This window comes from Plutella xylostella, chromosome 10 (genome assembly GCF_932276165.1).
Source record: "Plutella xylostella chromosome 10, ilPluXylo3.1, whole genome shotgun sequence".
NCBI lineage: Eukaryota > Metazoa > Arthropoda > Insecta > Lepidoptera > Plutellidae > Plutella > Plutella xylostella.
Window position 1 is genome coordinate 8,143,350 of NC_063990.1, and position 24,269 is coordinate 8,167,618.

Genomic DNA, 24,269 nt, shown 5'->3' on the forward strand with positions numbered 1-24,269 from the left:
CCCCACCCCACATCCGTGACCGGGCCACATTCCTTTAAAATCCTTTTGATTTTAGAGCTTTAAATATATGGTGCATGATACATATATACGGTTTTCTAGGTGCATGTGCCTATATTCATATTGTTCATTATGCTGGTAAGTACGTAATATACATGGATGAGGATGGCCTATTGGTGTATATTAGATGATTTAGTTTGAATGAAAATCACCCCTTGAAAGTTGTTTTGAATTCACTAATGTCATTATCGAATCTGTAACGTTACGAGTACATTACACGCCAATGCTCTCGGTGAAGTAGCACCTTTACAGTGGAGATATGATTATATCTAAATATCTATAATAATAATAAGTAATCTCGTTACATCTAAACACAATTAATTGTTAACGGAACAAACAGGAACACAGAGTTTTATTAGTTGTAACAGTACAATAGGCGTTGATTGATTAGAAATGCCGTTAGTGGGCATTTTCTATTATCTTCGCACTGATACTATCGGCTTTACGCCCAGTTTCTTACGTGAGTATGCATGAAGTTAAGTCCTACTGAACAAAAATTTAGACCATCAGAGCGCTGCATTCCGTACTTAAGTTCTGCTTAAGTTGACGTTCTCAGGTGTGAAACCGATAGTTAGTGTAGGAATGTGCCCGGTCGATGCCCTCAGACAACACATCTTCATCAATATCATTGTTTTTAACAATATTTGAAAGAATCAATAAGTTTATTTAATGTAGTAACTGGATCAGTTTCATTAGAGTCGTATTGTTTCTTTTGAGTTATGGTAACTGTTGATGATCAATTTGTAATTATGTATAGATCTAACTATGCAATTGTATGTATCGTTAGGGTGCTTTTCCACCAGAGATGTGCTATGCAGCTATGCTGCGAAGATGTGATATCTACGCTACGAAAATATGTGACCGTTTCCACCAATACTACGCTAGGTAGCTGTGCGAGGAAGATGCGCTACGAAGATGCGCCGCCGCAAAGTAGCTGTGCGAGAAAGATGCGCATCTCGAGCTATGCTATGTATCGATAGTAGGGAAACGAGGTCTGCTCTGCACATACATAGCTACACCACTCGCGATGGTCCATAGCACATATCCATAGCACGCATCCATAGCACACATCCATAGCACGCATCATTCCATACAAAAAACATATCTTAGTTGAATCCGTTTCCACCAGTGCTAAGCTATGTGCACCAATAATTATGATTGGTGGATATCAAACGCATCCATAGCATCGTAGCATAGCACATCTCTGGTGGAAAAGCACCCTTAATATTTATATTAACAAGTCATCTCTATCTCTCGGCTGTGCTATTTTCTTATACCCCGGATAATTTATAATAAGGGTTGTTCACAAATAAAATTCCATTAAAAAACTACTTAGCGCTTTAATATAAAGGACTACTTATAGGTAAGTATTAGAAATGACGATACCATACTTAGTTAGGTAATAGGTAAGTATCTCAACATTTTACTTTTTTGTCCCATGAATGGAAACTCAACAGAAAGTGTTAATTACAAGCTCGATCTACAGAAGTATGTAAGTACTTACATAAGTATGTGATTGTATACATGTTGTACTTTCATTTCCCGGGCATGTTTTCATGCAACCTGTATGGCTTTATAGTGTCCACGGGTTAGAAGCAGAGCAATTAAATACCTATTAAAACGAAAGCTGAAGAAAATGCCGACCGTTCAGTATCTTTAGCACAGATGAAGAATGTAAAATCTCTCTCGTACTTGGCAAGTGATACTGTTTTTATGATGAAAAATAAAATAATCTTTAGTGTCTATCTATCTTTACTTCTATACTAGCAACCTACATGTTAACTAACCTAATTTTCCTAGTAGCTATTTAGAATATATTTATCAGGATTATAATAGAATTGTACTTTCTTCAGTAAATGTATGTACTGCTGCTAACGAGGTTGGTATAAAGGTATATAAACACCTGAAGTAGCAATGAACATATAAAAAATCGATTTACTAAATTTATCACCCTTCGGAATTGCACACTTTCCATTGCTTGTCGCCACTGATCAATCTCATTTCACTAGCCAATCAGCGACGGGCAAATTGCAGCACTAAACAGTTTCCTATCGGCGTAGAAACTGCGTCGATTACCGTCGTTATCGAGCTGTGAATCGGGCAGCTATTACTGGACCGATTGCCTCAAAGTTATGTGCTTTCGAACAATTAAACGCTCGGTCCCGGGCGGTTTTCACGACCATATCGCTGTAGATAGGCGGGGTCCAATCTTGGAAGCCGGGAAATTGTTAGAAAGGGCTTTCTGCGACGTAAGACGGGCGCAGAGGTAGCGGTTGCTTCACTTCAGTTTCAGATGGCTATAAGTAGGCACTCGAAAAATACTGCTGCTTCAAATAAAACAATTACTTACTACAGCCAATGATATGATCATGGTAAGTTGCATCATTAGTCATTAATATCAGTAAAACATAGATACATTACAACGTAGTAGTGATGTAACGAATATTCGCATTCGCATTCGCATTCGCGAATATTCGCATGTTTTTGGATATTCGCATTCGCATTCGCATTCGCAAAATTTGGTGCGAATGTTTTGCGAATATCAGTACTTATTAGAAAACACTATTTGAAAATAATGTTAGGTTGACAAAATCGAAATCCATTCATCTATAACCATTTTACTTATTCGTAAATATTAAATTTTCAAAAGTTGATATTTTTTTCATTGATCAAGGGTAATTCCAAACATATGCGGGTAATTCGGATTACATCGAAAAATAAGTTTTAGTTAATTTAAGCTAAAAGCTATTTTTCGATCAACTTTATCCTCGCAAAAACATATTTCGTAATATTGCCAAGAACTGTCCAGAAGAACTTTTACACATTTATGTGATATTTATGATTCAAAATCACCCGATCCACAGAATTTCATATTAAAATGTTCCAACTTTTGGAATTACCCTAGTCGGGAAATACAAAAAAATATGAGCTATGGTTTTTAAACTCACAACTTAGTGAACAAAAATGACAATCATTTCAATAACATAACTGATTTCTGTGCGGGTAATTCCGAAAATTCAAAAATGCCGAATTATTTACTAATTTTACGTTTTAACACGCGCGCTCGGTCCTTGCGCCCTGAGTCAACCCAAGCGAGGTTTTTAAGTTGCCATCAAGGTGAATGGTTCCACAGTTCAAAGTATGTCTGCGTTTGGAAGAAATCTCCTCTAATCGGAATCACCCGAATTTCAGCATTAGCCGACTTCAAATAGTTTCTAAGGACCTAAAAATAAAAAAAGCGTATTTTGACAGTATAGTGTCAGAGTAAGGGGCCGTCCATTAATCACGTGAGGTCGTTTTTCTCATTTTTTGACCCCCCCCTCCCCCCTGGTGATATTTGGTGAGGTTTGGGATCAAGCTAGTCTGATTCGGAATGCGCTTAGAACGGAACGTACCTCATTCAATACGAGACTGCCACCAAACCATAAAAATGGCACCAAATTTGAACACAAACTGAATATTCGCATTCGCATTCGCATTCGCGAATATCGATATTGGATATTCGCATTCGCATTCGCATTCGCGAATGTCCAAAAACACATATTCGTTACATCACTACAACGTAGTACCTCTGGGTAAAGTACACACTCAGTACCCGTATCATGAAAAACCGCAGCATATTCTATTCGATAGTCTATTCGAAAGTGCTGTCAACCTGTCAACAACAAAATGGCGGTGTATTGCGGTGTACAGATTTGAGAAAGTTTGACAGCTATCATTCCATAGGTCATTGTCAGAATAATATTATGTACTCTGTGGTCATTCTTTTCGAAACTCATTCGAAAGGTAAAAAGTGTTCGAAAGTGCTGTCAAGTTGACAATAGTCGCACTCGCATTCGATTCTATTCGTTAGCTCGAATTTTCATGATACGGGTACTGAACAGATTCTTCGAAAATGGCGGGGAAGTCAGTGGCGGCCATTGATCTAATTCATGGAATTATTTGCCTCATCGGTGACCCTGGGCCATCCTTCATGTTGAGATCATCGCTGCTATAATGTAATTATATTATAGTGTCATTGCAAGGCATCGCAAAAACAAGATTCGTCAGTTTTTCGTTCTGCATATTTCGTTATTCAAATGAATATTGTACTTAATTAGAAAAAACCGGCCAAGTGCGAGTCGGGCTCGCGCACAAAGGGTTCCGTAGCAGCAAATATAATAACCAAAATTACAGTTAAATCAACCTATCTCAAAAACTATAAGAGATAATTTGATCAAACCAAAAATCGTTGAAAGAGTTAATTAGCATGCATCACCTCTATTTTTTTTAGAATTTTATACCCCGTAGTTATAAAAATAGAGGGGGGGGGACATACTTTTTACGACTTTGAGAGCTGATATCTCAAAAACCGTTCACTTTAAGAAAAATGTTTTTTAGAAAACTTTATATCATTTTAAAAGACCTTTCCATTGATACCCCACACGGGTATGTACATCGAAAAAAAAAAATTCATCCCTCAGTTACATGTATGGGGGGCCCCACCCCCAATTCTTTTTTTTACTATTTAGTGTCATATTTTTGTAGCGGTTCATACAACACATATTCCCATCAAATTTCATCACTGTAGTACTTATAGTTTCCGAGTAAATCGGCTGTAACAGACGGACAGACGGACAGACGGACAGACGGACATGACGAAACTATAAGGGTTCCGTTTTTGCCATTTTGGCTACGGAACCCTAAAAAAAACGGTATACCTACATAGATACATATATATATATATATATATATGTATCTATGTAGGTATACCTATATATATATATATAGGTATACACCCTGTATATATATATATATATATATATATACAGGGTGTTGCAAAAAGGGTATACTAAGCCGAAACCTACATGTGCAGCATGGTATATCTAAGCCTGAAACTGAAATCAGAATTTGAAAATTCGCGAAAGTAGAAAGTATATATATATATACTCAGCTTTTAAGTCCCAAATATAAGTATTTATGTACTTATGTAAAAAAATGGCCTTTATTTTATCCACGTAGTTAGTCTCATAATAACTAGGTGTATTTACTCAATATGTACCTAGGTACCATTAACCTAACATACTTAATTAAACACCATCTAGCAAGTGCAAAACCGTTCAACGTTTTTATTTGTCAAAGGAAACTACATATATATCTATTAATTTGAACTAACCACTTCATTAGTATCAACAAATGAGCAGCATAGACTCTCATTTCTAACAAGATTTCTAACACTTCCGTGTAAGCCGTAAAAGGATCCATCGCTTATGGAACCCTCGGAATTGATGTAAGTATAAGTCTGTAACCACTTCTCATGATGAGGATGTCTACGTTAATTGCTAACCGTAGATTTCTTCATCTTACATTCTGGATTAACATACAGGCTAGGTACTTTTTATAAGTTATATCCCGAAATTTCCACGGAAATAACTTTTTAATTCGTAACAAGCCTCGTGAGTAGGTACCTTTTTAGTAAATAAACCTGTAAATATGTTAGTTTTTATTCATTATTTCATTCTAGTTCAAAGTAGATTCCATTTTAATATTCCAGTCCTATTCTCAGGCCATATCACCGGCTGCTATCTTTCATATCATAATCATAATGCCGCGCACGTCATCTCGACCCACACTATGTAAACGCCTCTATCGACTGTGAAAAACTTCATTTATATGGATCAATAACTTCCTTACCTTTATATTTAAAGCTATAGAGTCTATAGTTTGAACACAAGAAAAGAGTGAGAAATCTTGCAGTTATGGTTGAATAAAAACGCGAGATACCATTAGAAGTGACGGTCTTGATGTATGGCTGTCGGGAGCTGTTAGCTGCTCATCTTGTAGAGGAGCGAGTGGAATAATGTCCACTTGTTACATTATTTCCGGTCTCGTAACTCGACATTGAGAATATTTATGATCTTGTAGAAGTTGAAAGTCACAGAAACATTAGAATTCAGAAAGAGTATACAATAATTTGTCCTGTTCTTATAATGTTTGAATTGCATGGCCCGACGGAGATGTATGCCGGGTGCGTCAGAAATCTGATCCCGGCCTAATTACGACGCCCATTTGCGCAGCAACTGGGCCATTCGTGCTCGACCACCGTAACCGAGCTGTTTACTAAGAAGCCGATGACAGGCGATTCCTGACCTACATGCAGGAGGGAACACCATGTAATTTCTTGAAATCACCCTCAAGTCGATCCGAACTCGCCAATTAGGAGCAATTGAGAGGTCACCGTTGTTCTTATTTCGTGTCAATGGCTCCTGATCTTGCGCTCATTGGCTGATGATTTGATGATCCCGTTTTCTTTTCAACGAAGTCAATTAAGGTTGTTGTTGCAGCTGGAATACTGATTCGCGGTACGAGAGCTAATCAGCTAGCCCAACTTTCCTTATATACTTACTAATGACGGGAAAGAAATCGTGGAAACGAGAGTCTAAGTATTTTCACTAGCAAACGAACATTGTTAGTTCTTAGCTTCATAGAAAAGTCGTAAAGCCGGCCGGAATATTATTGCTCCCAGAGCTATTTCTATTTCCTGCAGTGACGTATAATGTCCTAAAAGCAAATATGTAGCTGTAGTGAGTGAGGTAATTCGTGTCGGGTTTCAGGAGCGGCACACAGGTGCGTCGCGCGCCGCCACGCGCCACGCGCCGCAGCCGCCCCGGTCACGGCCGGCGCCCGCGCACATTGTGCCACCAGCCTCATTGTAATGTCTTCAATTTCATCTCGGAATTTTATCTTCGCAAAAACCGGCGGACGCATCCTGCGATCAATGAATATTTAAAAACAACGCGAAGTACAGGTGCTGGGCGTTAATTAGAATCAATAGCGTGTCTCAACTGTTGTTGTGCAACCGGCAGCCGAGCAACACCACAAACTGGATGCAGCGGCGGATCACTGGCCGAAGACAAAAAAACCCGAGTCAATGAATCTGGTATTGCATAGACCGGATCTAGAAAACTTGAAATTACCTCAATAAGTGGAAGTCTAGTTATGTCATTCCAGAGTCAATACAGGCAGTAAGGAATGCTCCATTATCGAGTCGAAACAATACGTTGACGGCAACAGAATCGTGACGATTCATCCGGTAGATCTCATCCACAAACTGGCGTGACAACGAGAGACATATCCCCCATACAAATTGATCAGTAGAGGAACATCATCCTGTCACATTAGGCAGCAATGCGTCTGTGGCGTGCGCACGCGCCGGCCAGGAAGCGAACTACGCACTTAACTCTCATTATCCGACACTCCGGCTTCGTTTAGAAAAGTAAACACAGTGTTTCGTTGCAAAACCGACGGCGTTCGTTTCCTTAGTGCCGATGGTAATGAGAACTTACAGCTCAGAGGAAAAGTTGAAAGGATCTACTAGTCGGGAGCAACGACCGCCTCGGCCCAGAATAGACCTTTTGATTTTGGCCTAATTGGCAAATGTGCTGATGTGATGTGATTCATTGAACGAATGACGAACGGTGTCAAGATGCCAATTAAATATATTCAAGCATCGGCTGGCACTATGATAGAATTATGGCATAATTGGGACTTTATTGAGATAATTAAGCAGCATTATTATCGTTATTGCGAGCTGAGGTACACTTGTGATGTTTAGCAATTAAAATACTTGACCTCTCCTTTTCATTAATGTTGAAATTATAAATAAATGTAAGTACCTACATCAATGAGCTAAGAAGGCTATTTGTTGAATTTCGTGTCTACACTCACAGCACCTCCACAATATGTGCAAATTAAAAGTAGGTATACTTTGTAAACCACGGATTTAATGTTTGGTCATGAGTTTCATGAGTAAGGTAGATCTTGATATTGGTAAAATCAGCATTTAAGCATAATATCTACCCAACACTCTATGCAATGTACTACGCCATAAAAGGTATTTTTATGAACAACTAGTTATTAAATTCTTTATTTACTTATTGCATAACAAATTAACGCGTACATATGCGAACAAAATGGTACCATTTTCTTCCAGTTAACCTTTGGTGTTGTGGAGAGAGTCATATATACTTAGTGCGGTAGAGAAAGCTGGAGAGAGAATCTAAGTTTATACATGCTATTAATAATACTAAAATATAGCTACTTAATTATGACTTCCTATGATAGTAACAATAAAACTTCCCATACACAAAAGCTAATCCAACCCACCTTGCTCCTCGGGTAGACGCTGAGCACGTCGGCCCACCAGCGCGCCTCCTCGCGACAGGTTCCCTTGACGAAGGTGACGCGCTCCGGGCCTGTGACCGCGAGGCTGTGCGCGTGCCCCGTCACCCCGTCCGCCTCGCTCACCTCCAGCACCTGCGTCATGTCGATGCTGGCCTGCGGGACCGTGTCTGGCTGCAACAACAAAAGAAAAGAAAGTTAGCACAGCAGGAATTAAAAAAAAAGAAAGGCGTACCCCAAGGATTAGTTTTTGGGCCTGCAGTATTTGTCGTGTGTGTCGTAACAGTAATTCTTGTACATAGTGGGAGAAAAATGTTAATGCACATTTAGGTATGTTTTATACGATTCGTAACGGTAGACCGAAGTGGCCATGCAATCAATAAACGCAATCTTTTACGTAGCATAGAAAATTCTTAACCACCGAGGCTAATCTAAATCAATTAGGCCCTTAATAGTGAGAGCGGTGCTTAAAGTGTGACTATTAAGTGGCAATTTTAAGACTGTCATTTAAAAATTGCTACTATTAAGCTACTAGGTTGAGGAATTGCAATGTTCCCGCGCCATTTTCTCAGTGTCGCCACAAGGGCGCAGAATGGTGCAGATATAATTTGCTGTCAGATCTGCTTAGGCCCTATAAGTCACTTGGACATAAGTAATTACTTAAGTTTCACATCTACGCGTTGAGTAAGTTTTTTAAGAACAGATTTATGTGCCAGGAACTGAGAATTTACGCGGCTTTCTATTTTTAGTCGGACGTAAACTTTAATCAAATCAGCGGGGTATCTCAGAATAATTTGTTAACAAGGGACACATTTCGTTTCGAGCTTTTAACGTTTTCTTTACCGATTTGCTACGCACGTAGTTTTTTTTAAATTCAATTAACTTTTTAGTGGTTTTAACTGGGCGAAGCGGTGTTTAAATCAAACACCTTATTATGTGATTGAATCCAACCTCGTTTTTAAGCGGCCGACACGATCATCAGTCATTCACTTTTCAGCCACAAGTGTGCACTTGAACTCCGGTTCAAGACGAGTCAAATCACGTGGAGTATAATTGGGGCCGGTATTTATCATCTCTGCCCAAGATGCCGTGATGCCCTGACCCCATGGTTATGGTAACTTATCCTAGCGGTATGCAAATGCGGAGTCGACAGTTATGCGACGGCTCCTCCAGCTCCGAATGGTCTGACTTGACGGCCATCTTGGGGCTGTTTCGAAAATAGAACACGCGCGACAACTTTGATACCAGTCGTCAGCCCATAAAGTAAACGTGCGAACGCACCGGGAGAAATTTTAATTAAACTTTGGCATAAATTGCAGCTGCGAATCGAAATGCTGGCGATGCGTAATCGAGTCGCATTAATCGAGTAGGAATGTTTTTAACACAATTTACCAACAGATGTGTGTATGGGCGAATTCATCACGAGGACTTTCACTACGTCCCGAAAAGGTCTAATTTGACAAGTCGGCGCGCCGCACGCGCTGCGTTCCGTTCCGCGGTGACGCAACGTTCCCATGCTGTTCCGAGTGCTCGTAATTTTCGGTGTAACGGAATGACGAGGGCGAGGACACACTGAGCGCTAAATGCCAACGATATTTCCCTCCAGCTAAAACTGAAAGGCCAACTTTAATTTTGTTATTACATTCATATATCAACCGTTTATCAGATCATATGAATGTATCGTGTTGAGATTCAAATAAATAAAAGCGCCGGTCAAGTACGCCCATTTCATTTAGCATTCGTATCGCACATGAAACAAAATTTAATAAAAATCTTTTGAGTCTATAAATAGTTCTAGAAAGTATGTTGTTGGTATTATTATTGTCGGTTGTCATGTCCCTATGATGCACGGCATCTGACCTAATCTAATAGAATATTTGGCGAGCTTTCAATTATCTAGCAGAAATAAGAAGAAGAGCTATATGTTCGTAATGTTTCCCGTCCCTGTGGCCGGGTCCTAAGGCCGCTGCCGCTGCGCGGAGGACCGGTGCCGCTGATCATTGTTTATGGAACGGCCGCAGCCGGCAGTTAAATTAAATATGCAAACTTTAAACTGAGTTTAGAAACGCAACTCCGAGTAACTGACGGTACTGCTTTGTTTAGGTGCTGTTAAACTGTTGTTGAATTTTAATAAGTATTTATTTTCAAATGGAAAATTCACAGTTATAAGACTTGCGGTGTAGTAGGAAGGTTTCTCTATTTGACTGTTTATCGATTTGAAAGTTTTCAGTAGTTCAGTACCTAGTACTTTTAAAAATAATCTGATGTTACCTACAATGTGAATGTAGTGCGTAGTAATTTATAAATAATTTATAACAATTCTAACACCAGGGATAACCAATTAGCATTTCCTCCTCTGGCACTTATTATCAGCTTGTGAAATAACATAGCTATAATATGATTGCCTCTTATTTCCTACTATTACCCTCCGTCAGTCCTAGATATGTGGGACAGACAGTATCAATTACTTACCTACATACCGATGTTATATGAGTATATTAAACACAGGTAAAGGTTTGAGTAAATCATTAATATATGTGGGGACACATATATTAAAAAAAATAAAAATATGTGGGGACATCTCACACACGGGCATCCGACCTCAAGCTAGGCAGAACCTGTGTTATGGGTGTCGGACAGCTGATATATCTACACAAATACATAGATAGATAGATACTAAATATAAATATCAACACCCAAGACCCGAGTACAAATATCTGTCTTTAAACAAATATCTGCCCCAGCCGGAAATCGAACCCGGGACCATCGGCTCAGTAGTCAGGTCACTAACCACTACGCCATTCGGTCGTCATTAATAATTTAAAGACAACATATCTATACCTATGGCAAGTATGCCAAGCTGCAGAGCGTACCACTTTGGATTTAGAGCGGTTTAATTCATGATAAAGTTTGAAGTATAATGTTTAGGTTTGTGTCCGCTGATAATAAGCTTTGACCAGACTTTAACGAATTATAATTAAGTGAACAGGGGACACACTGCTCCATCAACTTGAAGAGCAGTCATGTTTAACGTATACGACAGTTGAAAAATACCAATGCAAAGGCAAAAACTAAACACACCCAATAGCAAATTCTGGATCCAAATGTTCCAAAGTGACACAGCATATCAGTGGCCGGCGATGCATGGTTTACATCCGCGAGTAACTGTCCCGGCGACCAGCGCGTGACCTCCGTGGACTAATTACCGCCCACTGGATGAGGGCCAACATTAGTTGGACACCGTGGCGGTAGATGTCACTAGCGCGATTTGCATATGGGCACTTCGAAGCACCCGCATAGGGCTGGCAGTTACGATTTTTGAGCGCTTCTACATTGGATAAGTGTGACTCAGGCCGTGGGCTTCTCGTAACATGGAGGATACATCCCCTGCAGTTGATAGATATAGTTTTTTTTAAAATAGCACTATGATTATATATGTATAGATAGAGGGACAGTACTTTAACTGAAAATTTAATCAGAGTTCAGGTGCAGTTAGAGTGCACTGCAATAAAACTTCAAACCAAACGCACAGTCCGATGTTCAGGACTGCACTCCGACTGCGATTGAACTGAAATTACACACATAGTTGCACCATAAAAAATAAAAAAAATATATTTCAAAGCTGCGGTCTGTGGCAACCCTGGCTAAGGGCGTGGTTGTCACCGCGAGGAGGTACTAGGTTCGAGTCCATTACTGAATGTGGGCCAGCTGATTACACACGTCCACAGGTGTACGTACAAATTAGACAAGGTTGCATGGGCGTTGCAACGTGACGGTATTTAGAACTTAGTGACAGTGAAAAGGGGTGAATAGGATGTAGAAAAGTGTAATATTGTAGGTATAACTAGTAGGTATTCTCTACCTCATATTGAGCCTAGTGCTCAACACTAACTCATCACGTAAATATGTATATGGTTCAATGAAAATATCAGGCATACATAAGGTTTGCAGCATTTGAAGGTATCTATGTAAAAACCTATGTTGATAATATCGCATGTATAGCTTAGGCATTTATAAGTACTTGCTTGCAACTATAAAACAAATACCTACCTATCAAAGGCAAAATTCATTTAAGTATTTTGTTGTTTTACCACCCGTAGGCCGGCTACGAACGGCTTACGAACAAAGTAAGAAAACGCTCAACAGTGAGAGATAAGTGGTTCTAGCCAACTTCCGTCAACATTCAGCCGACAGCCTAGAAAACTAAGTAGCAGGCTTCAAACAATAACAGCTAAAACACTGCAATCGCGGAAAACCGCAGCTTTCATACGAAACGGGACCCCAGTAGAGATTGAACGAGAACGGGACACTTCACTAGTGTTGCCAACAACAAGCCGCAACGTCATAAATGTTATGTGTCAATGTGAAAGCAGAACGTGAATATAATAATAATACATTCTCTTCTACCATCCTAACTCTAACTATTATGCAGAAGGGACAAATGGGCTTTGAAAAGAAGATTAAGCTACAAGCTTAAATACATAATTTACGCGTTGCGATGTAATTAGTAATAATAATAAAATCTATATATAATTATATATAGCATAGTCAAATTTAAAAATATAACTAATATAGTATACTAGGCTTAGCCCGTACATGTCTTGGGGTACTGTTATATTTAAATAACCATATAGTATAGTAGTGTATAGTTTAAGCAAGCTTCTAGTTAAATTTCCAAAGCTGGCAACCCTGTAGCTTGCCTGAAGCAAAAACTTCGCTACTCGCGGCAAAAAGCATCGACATCCAACAACGTAGTAATACAAACAAAGCCACAGAGAAGAAAATGTTCACTAATATCAGCTCTTTTCGTTCCGGCCACTAACTCTTCCGTTAGACATAATTTTTCTACACCGTTCACTATAATAACAATCCTCTGGCATCACTGATTGTTAAGCACAAATAGTCGTAAAGCAAACGGAATAGGATCCATCGGTTCGGGACAACAAGAGACACGCTATAGTGAGTCCGGTTGCGGGTGGCCAAAGTAAAAGTTTAGCCCGAAGCTGAAGAAAAGGTGGCTCTGATGTTGTGTCCAAATGACTGCTGTCAGTGGAATAGTAAATTGACCATTTCACTGGATGAAGATATTTGTCTTTGTTAAACTTTAAAGCCACTTCAGATAAAGATAGTCAAAAGGCAGACATCGGCCACTGACGGACGCGCCAAATTGATGTATACCTAGATCCTAGAGGTATATACAAATGTAAATGGACGTCATGCTACATCACACAAGTAAAACTGAATTTCAGTTCAGTATTACAGTTTCACTGAATAAGGTATACATACCATTCTACAACAGTAAATGTTTTAAGAGAATCTCTCCTGAACGAAATAAAACAGAGATGCAATAAAATGTATAAAACAAGCAATATTTACATTTCAAAAACACAAATATAATGAGCTGTAACTCCTGATTCAACTTTATCATACGTCGATAACGATCTTAATTCGCGATCGTGACCCGCCATTGGACAGTACGAAAATTGATAAACGGATCGATTTTAAAATCGATTCTCATGAAATATGAGCGTTGATTGTAGGCTTGTGATCGATTAACGCTGTCCACTTAATTGTGGTCTCGGTGTCTGAAAACAAATGTTGTACGTTGTTTATGAATTAATGACACATACATTCAAATTTGGAATACAAACCTAAATATAGGTATACTTGAATAACACGCGAGCCTGTAAGTAAATAGCAACTTTTTCATCCAATGAAAACATCGATCAATCGATGCATGTAGGTATGTACAGTACATATATTTTTTAAACTAATTATACATATAAATCGTTTCAATATCTCGCAGAGGGTAGGTACTTGTTAGAAAGCTAATTAATCATAATGGATTATTATGTGAACTCAGCTGGTGTGACGTCGGATGTTATCAACTTATCATATCGGATTGTTGCGTTCAACAAAAGCACAGGAGGGACAAAATGATAAACCAACCGCGATTATTTATCATTCAGGACATGATTGTGCATTGTATTGTAATGGCCCGAAATGGCCGATTTATAAACATTTACAATCAGGGCAGTGTTGCCAGCACAATGACGTCGTTTCCACTAGGTAATTATTCCCCACAATAGGGTATTGTTCGACAGGCTGCGACAGTTCGCGACACTTCCGGTTTCTGAACGCATCCTGCGCGGGCGCAGCGGCGGCGCATGGCCCATGGTACTACTGCATTTGCCGCAACACACTAATAAAGATTCAATATACGTGACCAACAAAGACTGACTGACTACGTGACTTTTACTATATAAAAAAAATATTTTTTTCCATAGTAAAAGTCACGTGACCAACAAAGTTTCTATGGAAAATGAAATTTTTTTTTCGCGAATTTTCAAATTCTGATTTCAGTTTCGGGCTTAGATATAACATGCTGCACATGTAGGTTTCGGCTTAGTATACCAATTTTGCAACACCCTGTATATCGGTTTTTTTAAGTAATCGCTAGAGGTCCTAATAGGTACTTAGTAATCGCTAGGGACGCACTTTTTTTCAAACTCGTGTCGACTAGCGACCAATAATTGATGATGTTCCGTACGCATATCACTTAACCGTGTCGAGGGTTGGCAACTTTAGTTATGTTATAACGTTATTTAAGTACTAATATTTGGTCGAACGGGAATCAAACCCGCACCCATGCCGCTCTCTGTGTAACGAAGCAGATCTCGTAATCGGGTCACTCGGCTGGTGATTAACCTCTGAACGTCTTGCTACATTACTTTTGCACATAAAATATGCATTTGTTACATTCATTTTTGGCCCTAGAAAGAGCATGTTTCATGTAATTTCCATAACCGATCCAATTTTAGTTAGTTAAAACGAAAATGTCGGTAGTTATGCATTGTACGAAATGTTAAATTACATTCAGGTTCAAAATAAATTAACTTACGTTACAGCAAACTCAAAATCTAAACACCTTTTTCCGAAATATTATTTATTGATCGGTGTCAAAAACGAGTCGCCCTTCAGTTAGTAGTTACCTACTCGTATGTAGGATACTTATAAAATCTATAAAACCATATTACGCAATAAATAACAATAGGCTCAAAATGAACCTCGGACATTGACTGTTATTATAATGTTAAATAAATGATTAATTAACAAGGAAAAAAACTTTATGAAATAATGCTAATACATCTCGAATGACAGGATACCTATACCTACCTATATTACCCGACTGCCGAAGGAGGAGGGTAATGTTTTTCGATTGTATGTTTGTATGTATGTATGTATGTTTGTCTGTTTCTTTGTTCCATCCTGTAGCCTAAACTGCTTGATAGATTTTGATGTATGAGGTATCGTTAGAACCGTATTGATTTCGCGATGATTCTAGGCTATGTGACGTTACATTAAAATGTATAAAGCGCCCTCTAGAGGACATCAAGTGATGATCGAAAAAAAAATATTTTTCCAACTATGCCGTGTGGGGTATCAAATGAAAGGCTTGATAAAAATATGCATATTGTAGGTATTTAAATCACAACACCAAAATGATTGAAATAAAAAATGTTAATAATCTAAAACTCGACTACTAACATAGGTACAATTTCATAAAATAAAATGGGGTGCATGAAAGGAGCCTCCCCGAGTGACGTATCGAATGCACTTGTAAATACGCCCGGCGCACCCTGGACAGTTAGACCAAGACCCAACTAACTGACGAATCCTTTCACCACGATGGCAACAACAAATACGAATTCAGCGAACCAAAATACCCCGAAACGGCACTTTTCAGAGCCAGCCTTGACGATAATTTCAATGAACATTGAAGGCTTCTCTAAGGAGAAGTCTGACTTACTGTCGGAACTGTGCCACAGGGTAAAATGCGACCTCCTTTGCATCCAGGAGAGTCACCGTGACACTGGCCAAATAAGGCCAAATATATCTGGAATGACACTTATCGCGGAGATCCCCCACGCAAAATACGGCAGTGCAGTCTTCGCTCGACCTGACATCTTTATTCACTCTGTATCAAGCACTCACGAACATAACACCGAAGTAATCACAGTCGATCTTGGCAACTGCAGTGTAACAGCTGTTTACAAACCCCCACGTCAGCCCTTTCAGTTTGCCAAACCAGGAAACTTCAAAGATCACTCCAACCACATCATCGTTGGTGACTTCAACAGCCACAGCATCAACTGGGGGTACGGTGAAACGGACGATAACGGGAAGTCGGTCGAAGAATGGGCGGATGCTCTCAATTTACAGCTTATACATGACGCCAAATTACCAGCTTCATTCAACAGCTGTAGGTGGAAGCGCGGCTACAATCCAGACTTGATTTTCGCTAGCGCCCAACTCAGTCCACAGTGTGTCAAGTCCGTCTCCAATGCCATTCCACGCTCACAACACAGGCCAATAATGTGTCAGGTCCAGGCAGTTGTTAAGCCAATCAACGTGACATTCAAACGGCGCTTCAATTTCAATAGAGCAAACTGGTGTGAATACGCGGCAAAATTGGATAGCATGATGCTGAAGGTAACGCCCCTCCCACAAAATTACGATCTATTCGTGGAAGCAGTTCACACGGTATCACGTCAGTGCATCCCAAGGGGCTGCCGTACTTCATACATCCCAGGGCTTACACCAGATTCCGCGAAAGTACTCGCAAGATATGAGACCTTGTATAATGAGGATCCGTTTTCAGAGGAAACCATACAATCCGGGGAGGAACTTATATCTCTACTAAGCGAGGCGCGTAGAACCAAGTGGATCCAAAGTTTGGCTAATATTGACATGACACACAACAGCAAGAAGGCGTGGGCATCCATACGAAAACTGACGACCGATCCCCCACCAGCCAGTCAACAAGGTACCATTAACGCCAACCAGGTAGCCCACCAACTGCTGCTGAATGGGAAACCTCCGCGTCGAATACGTAGAACCCGCAAAAAGCCAAATCAAGAGCAAGCTGCCCCTGAATCTCCTGGTGACCCACTGAGCAAGCCTATCACCCTAAACGAATTGATGAGAGGTATCAAGGGGTTGAAGGTGGGAAAGGCAGCGGGTGTTGACGATATAACGGTCGAACAACTGAAAAATCTGGGCCCTGCGACAATATCGTGGTTACTTAAGCTTTTTAACAACTGTCTCAGTAGCGCCAAAATCCCGAAGCTATGGAGAAAATCTAAAATCGTCGCCCTCCTCAAGCCTGGAAAACTGCCCGTGGAAGCAAAAAACTTTCGACCGATCTCGCTCTTGTGCCACACCTACAAACTCTTGGAAAGGCTTCTCCTCAACCGCCTGTCCAGCCGCATAGATCCGATGCTTATACCCGAGCAGGCTGGATTCAGGCCAGGGAAGTCATGCACCAACCAAACCCTAAAGCTTGCTCAGTACATCGAAGACGGATTCGAGCAAGGATTGGTTACTGGTGTGGTCTTTGTCGATCTATCTGCCGCATACGACACAGTAAACATCGGAAGGCTGCTGGGAAAGGTACAAAGCTTAACGAAGGACAATGACTTTGTTCGCTTTCTGGGTGAGATGCTGCAAAATAGACGATTCCAGGTGTCCCTGTATGCGAAGAAAAGCAGATGGCGCATACAGAAAAACGGCCTCCCCCAAGGCAGTGTCCTGGCGCCAATCCTCTTCAACATATACACGAATGACCAGCCCCAGGACCTGTCAAGTTTTCTATACGCCGACGACCTAGCCTTAGCTACTCAAACAAAATCGTTCGAGGAAGCAGAAGACAACCTTGGTGCTGCTCTGGAAGGCTTGGGGAAATTCTACGAGGACAATGCGCTGAAGCCAAACCCCTCCAAAACGGAGTCCTGCGTGTTCCACCTCCGTAACCGCCAAGCACAACGCACACTCAACATCACATGGCGTGGGACAAAAATTGAGCACAATGACCACCCCAAATACTTAGGCATCACACTGGACCGTGCCCTCACCTTTAAATGGAATTGCGTAAGCCTCAAACGGAAGGTGAGCTCACGCAACAACCTACTCAGGAAGCTTACGTCAACCAAGTGGGGAGCATCACCGGATGTACTGAGGACCACAGGACTGGCACTATGCTACTCTGCAGGTGAATTCGCCTGCCCCGTGTGGGCGAGATCTGCGCATTGTAGGGAAGTGGATGTGGCCTTAAACGACACCTGCCGGACAATCACGGGATGCCTTAAGCCGACACCGGTTTGGATGCTGTACTCACTGTGCGGGATCGCCCCCCCCGATGTGCGTAGAGAGGCTGCCTGCTCTCGAGAAAAACACAGACAGGAGACCGACCCGAGGCACCCGCTCTACAACCAAGAACCAGCTCCTTACCGACTTAAAAGCCGGAAAAGCTTTCTTAGGTCTACAGTTGCCTCGCACAAGGACCCATCAAAGGAAAGGATAGACCTGTGGCAGGCAAAATACCCGATGGCGAACTCCTTCATCCCTCCCAATGAGTCCCTGCCTCCCGGACACGAACTACCCTGGGCGACATGGAAGTCACTCAACCGACTCAGGACAAACATGGGCCGATGCGGAGAAAACATGTGCAGGTGGGGTTACCGCGGCCCTGCCTCCAACATCTGCGCATGTGGTGCGTCTCCACAGACCATGGAGCACCTGATGGTGTGCCCTGGATGTCCCAACACCTGCACCCGGGAAGACCTCCTCAAGGCCAACCAGAGGGGTATCGACGTGGCGGCCCACTGGGCCGCGGAAGTGTGACAGTTGCCATCGACACGACAAGAAGAAGAGATAAAATAAAAACATCTAAAAAGTTACAAATAAAAAAATATTTTTCATTGTTCATGTACTTAATTAATTAAAAAAAATTAAGTATGTACCTAGGTACAATCGGATTAAATCTTTTCAATTACTGCCACGATTTATACATGGTGTTGCAAAAAGGGTATACGGCGGGTTCGCGAATTTTGAAATTCTGATTTCAGTTTCGGGCTTAGATGTAACATGGTTTCGGCTTAATATACCCTTTTTGCAACACCCTGTATTTATTCCTTTATGTACTTTCCTACCTACTTATACTTTTGACCTAGAACATTGTGTCTAACCCTTTAACCATAAATGGATTCGAGGTTCGACGGATAAAATATACTTCTTAGTTTGTACATACGTAGTCTAAGTACATAATAATCATCTCTCTCCAAAGATACCAAATACATAGCACAAGATATAAGACTTAAACCAAGTCGGGCCAACTATCCGGCTTACGTCGGCTCGGCAAAGGCACCGTAATCACAATCAGCCAAGAGCCTGATGGTAATCGGATTACCGAGTGTACCGCTGAGGCTTAAACTGTACCTATTGTCAGTACTTCAGGACTAGTTATTAGTATTAGATACATTTTGGTCCTATTTTTTGTTCGGTTTTTAGAAGTTAAATAAAATGCACCTCCACTTATAAATTGTTTGCAAAAACTTCAGTTTAGAATATGTAATTCATAACTTTTGAAGTCGGTTGTTGTGAACAAGACTAGTGATTACTTCGTAAGTGGTAGCCCCGACAAATATCGATCAATGATTTATACATTCCAATAAACGGCTGGTCTTTTTTGTATCTCGTTGAGTTGCAAATGGTGGTCATGAATGTTATGAATAATTCGCAAAAAACTCACAGACTTTGATTTACGGTTAAAAAATTCTGGTTGGCAGGTAGGTAGTTTATTATTACATATATCTTAAATGGTTTCGACAGTTTAACTACATAAGGAAGTTAAAAAGGATTAGGTACATTGTAACCGAGGCTCTTCCGTTGTCTGATAATGATAACGTCTTTTTTCTAGAATATTTGAAGCGAGACCACACAAGTCGATTATACTCCTTATCTCCTTAAGTACCCTACACCAACATTTAACAAAGAACAGTTTTGTCTTATCAAATAACGTTTTTAGGTGGCGACATTACATAGGCTATCGCCGCTAAATGAAAAACGACGTAATGAAACCGTTTTTACAAAAAGTGGCAATTGGCAGCGTTAGTTATACGGCCCATTCCACGGGGAAAGGCATCTGACAGAACAGAACCCTTATTACATTCGAAAACTACTCGTTTTTGTTTGTATCAGATGTCTTTCCCCGTGGAACATAGTTAGCCCTAATATGTAATATATGCACGTTAGATATAGTTTGTCGAAAAATATAAAAGTCTACGTTTTCTTGTATACAAAGTGGCGCCTCTAGCGGAAACTATCATGAAACTTTATACACATAATGTATGCAGATGACAGAAGAAAACCTTTTATACTATTAAAACATGAAGTTGAAAATATGGTGGCAATATTTCAGCCGCTGCCTGCAAAAGGGTTAACTTCCTGTAATCTCATTGCAAGTGTTACAAAGTCGGGGACGTAATCTGTGCTGTCGCCCATCCATTACTCGGACCACGGGCCGTGGATCAGGCCGCGTGGACCAAAGTGGGCCAGGGGGGTCACTCTATATGACGAAAAACTAAATTTCTTTGATTGACTCGAACTGAACTGGCTCTGTCTCGTTGTATTAAAGTAGTAAGACAGCCCTCGTTCGCCCGTTTTTCGTCAGTATAGAGTAACCCTCCATTGCCTACTGATACTGACCCGCTGTGTCCCCCCTCACACTCGCTACCCGGAAGTTAGGGCTCGATGGATGCTATGATCTAATTAATATTATGTTGTACAGGGCTGTTGCGAAAAAGGTTAAATATAATAAAGTACCTATAAGTATGATCATGAGATAAATATCCGAATCGGTTCATAATATACGAGTACATAAAATACTCCTAATTTTTTCGAAGTCGGTTTCCTCCGGTTATTAGCGCTAGTTCGGAAAAATTAAAAGACATGTATTATGAATGTATATGCACAATACTGAACAGTTTGTGCTTTACCAGTTGATACAACTGTACAATTTGTACACACCTAAATTGTGACCTTTTGCACCTAACAGAACGTAAGCTAAGTTAGAATGTAATTTGAAAGTATAAAGGCGTGTTTCCATTACCATACACAAATGATACCTCATTAGCAGGAAAATCTCAAATGGCGCAATGCTAAATCTTAACATCTCAATGTGCCATTTACCTAGAGCGGTATTCACACACGCAAACACAGTTGCGGTGTAAGCCGTGTTTTTTGTAAAGCTATATGCATGTAGATGTTGTTTTACTAAGAAACATTACCATGCGTGAGTAAAGGGAATGGTAGTGCAGGGGCTTTTCTAACAAATAGCTTCATTTGCAGCCCAAGCTAAGGATGATTGTGAGTTAGTGCATTTACTTTAAATTTTGAAGCGTCTGTAGTCCAACTAGCGTCAGTGATCGTAAGTTAAGCAACACATAGCACAGTCGCTCATTGGATGGGTGACCGATGTCAAGTGGCCATGCGTAGTGGACTAGGCTTAAACCCTTACTTCATTGGAAGGAGACCCGTGCTCCGACAGTGGGGACGTCATGGCTTTTGATGATGTTGATATTTCTATTATTCAAGATAAAATATCCACGGAAAACGGTCGTTTCTTCGTTGTTGTTGGGCACAGTTCTGCTTTTTGTTAGTAAAGTTGGTAGATATATACAGCACTGCCTGTTGTTAGTTAGTAGACTCGCCCCTGCTCGCGGCGAGAGTACACAAATACGTGTCACCAGTCGCCCCCGGCGCTAATGATTGCCGCCGTCTGGCGCAAACTGAACAACGAAGCGGAAAGTTATGAGGTACCTTAACCTAGATGAAAGATACTTGGAAGAAACAGTAAAGTATCAGGAGTTTTTATCCCCTGTTTGGAATAATATGCCTCAAATATCGAATGATAGCTGTGGATCAATGATGAGAGCTTTATTTAGGCCGCGACGGACAGTGTCCCTTTTCTAGATCCTACGACCCTTATTACAAGATCTCCATCTTTGGAAGCCGAAGCTGCAGATTTTGTTGATAATCTCACAAATCGCTAGGTGTGGTCGAGGTGGCGCCCCCGGCGGCCGCGGGACCCGCCTTATGCCGTCTCTGCAGCGAAATGCCGCGCAAATCACTATTTATTAGCCACCACTGTTATTTAGCTACAACCTAGACTTTGCCGTATTCTAATGTTACACTTTTAGCCCGGATGCAGGGCTTCGCTCGCAGCGGGATTTGTTATTTTGATAAATTCACAGAATCCAGTTCGCAATCATAAAGACCCTCACAGATTAGATAAAATCATTGAGAATGTTGTAAAGATGAGACGATGTTATCGTACGAACATCCATTTCATCCGCGTAAGGAAGTGGAAATACGAGATTTGTTATCATTATCTCAGTACAATTAAAAGTGATTGTCAACATTAGTCGGTGCAACCGGTCGCCGGCTGGAGCTATCGCCCGCTAACACTGTGACCATTTATGACCATTAGTTCTGCGATTACTATCTGGATTATGTTAATGTTTGAATCACGAGACCATACACGTTATAGATAGAAAGGAATCAAGATTATTAGTAAGCACTACCTAAATACACTCAGATAAACGTAGATACATTAAGAGCCACTTGCAGAAACATATTAAATCTAGATTTAGTGTCACATCTCGATTTAAGAAACGTCATTCCATATAAAATTTGACACTAAATCGAGATTTAACACTAAATCTAGATTTAATATGTTGGTGCAAGTGGCTCTAAGTACCTACTTAACCTAATCATAACAATTCACCCTAAGATATTTATAATGTCTTAGTTAGAGCGTTCGTTTCGTACGATCAATGTTAGCATTAGCATCGCCGCTCTGTAAACGCACATCATCCAGACACGCAGACAATGAACAAGCGGCGCGGCGGCGGCGGCGGGCGGGGCGGCGCGGGGCGGGCCCGCTCCGCTCCTCGTTCCTTCCCCGCCGGCGGGGAGCGTTGCGTGCGCGGGGAGCGTCGCGGGCGAGCGTGGCGGGGCGGGGCGGCGGCGTGGCGGCGCGGGGAGCGTGGCGTCAGTCTGCCGGCCCGCTCGCGCCGCACGCCATGTCGTTCTCCAGGATTATCGAGGAAGTCCGCGAGCACCCCGTGCTGTGGAGCCGCCGCGACGCCCGCAGCAACCGCCATCGACAGACGCACATATGGAGGGTAGTAGCCGCCAAACTACGCATGGACGGTAAGACACGTTTAACGTTTCGTCACTCAATAATGACCCTTAAGTTTAACGATATAAGGCACAACGAACAGTGCGGTGCACCCTACATCGTGGCGCGACGACGCCTGACAGCTCAAATTAAATGAATCAATATGGCGTCTCTGCATTGTAATATTATTCAACAAGTTGAAACTTATAACTCAAAGATATACTTAATATAACTTTTGAGAGGCACATTTAAAAACTCTGTAAGTGTTAAACTGATTTAAGACTATTCTATTATTCACAGAAAAGCTGCTGCGAAAGCGATGGAAACACCTCAAAGACCAGTACCGGAAGGAGCTCAAGAAGGCCGCGGAAACGAACCAGCCGTCCCCGTGGAGGTACTTCGAGGAACTGGAGTTCATCAGCCAGGAGATCCGCTTCAAGGAGCACGCGCCGGCCGAGGAGCCCTACCCCGAGGAGCTGCCGGAGAGCGCCACTTCCACTGTTGAGGACTCCACCGTGGGGGGTAACAATATCTCTGTGTTGTCCAGTAAGATAAGCCGCCTGAGCGACTTCATGCAGCGTCACGTGAAGGCTCTCCAGCGGGACCCGGACGAGCTGTACCTACTGAGTCTGGTGCCCATGCTGCAGCGCCTCACCTGCGTACAGAAGCTGCAGTTCAGAGGGAAGGTGAACGAGTGGCTGCTGGACGCCATCACTCAGAGCGAGGCCGACTGTGCCGAGGTGCACACTCAGCTGTTTGTGCAGACCGAGATGAACACCAGTGGCGATGGCGATAACTTGTGTTTGAAGTTGGAAGGCGAATCTGTTGATACGATCTCGGAGTAGTGTTTAGTGTAGTTTAAGTAATAGGTATGATGTAGCTGTGTTATTTAGTATTCGATATTTAGGATGTAACTAAATTGGTTATTTTGTAAGTACTTAATAATAAAGACTTTAAGTTAATTAATTGTTTTTAGTTTACTTACCAGCCAAGTGTTATGTAGGTACAAAGATAATTTTATTTCCGACCG

At 41.3% G+C, this 24,269-nt stretch overlaps 2 protein-coding genes across 5 annotated transcripts in view; one reads left to right on the plus strand and one right to left on the minus strand.

Moving 5' to 3' along the window:
• The window catches only part of LOC105380882 (protein outspread), a 209,568-nt gene that overhangs the window by 21,397 nt on the left and 163,902 nt on the right, over positions 1 to 24,269 (minus strand). For 3 of the 4 annotated variants that reach the window (XM_048623445.1, XM_048623446.1, XM_048623444.1), the window contains exon 4: positions 8,203 to 8,391. In XM_048623445.1, coding sequence (XP_048479402.1) covers positions 8,203 to 8,391 — 189 coding nt within the window. Of the gene's footprint in view, positions 1 to 8,202; positions 8,392 to 13,503; positions 13,842 to 24,269 lie in introns of those variants that run through there. The other variant, XM_048623447.1, reaches the window with a different exon arrangement.
• LOC119693649 lies at positions 23,132 to 24,141 on the plus strand. The gene is made up of 2 exons (XM_038117606.2): positions 23,132 to 23,271; positions 23,540 to 24,141. The coding sequence occupies exons 1-2, from the start codon at positions 23,142 to 23,144 to the stop codon at positions 24,082 to 24,084; spliced, it is 675 nt and encodes a 224-aa protein (XP_037973534.2). The 5' UTR covers positions 23,132 to 23,141; the 3' UTR covers positions 24,085 to 24,141.

Coding starts and splice junctions, on each gene's coding strand:
- LOC119693649 (XM_038117606.2), top strand. CDS start 23,142: ATGTCGTTCTCCAGGATTATCGAGGAAGTCCGCGAGCACCCCGTGCTG. Junction 23,272..23,539: donor CGCCAAACTACGCATGGACG/GTAAGACACGTT, acceptor TATTATTCACAG/AAAAGCTGCTGCGAAAGCGA.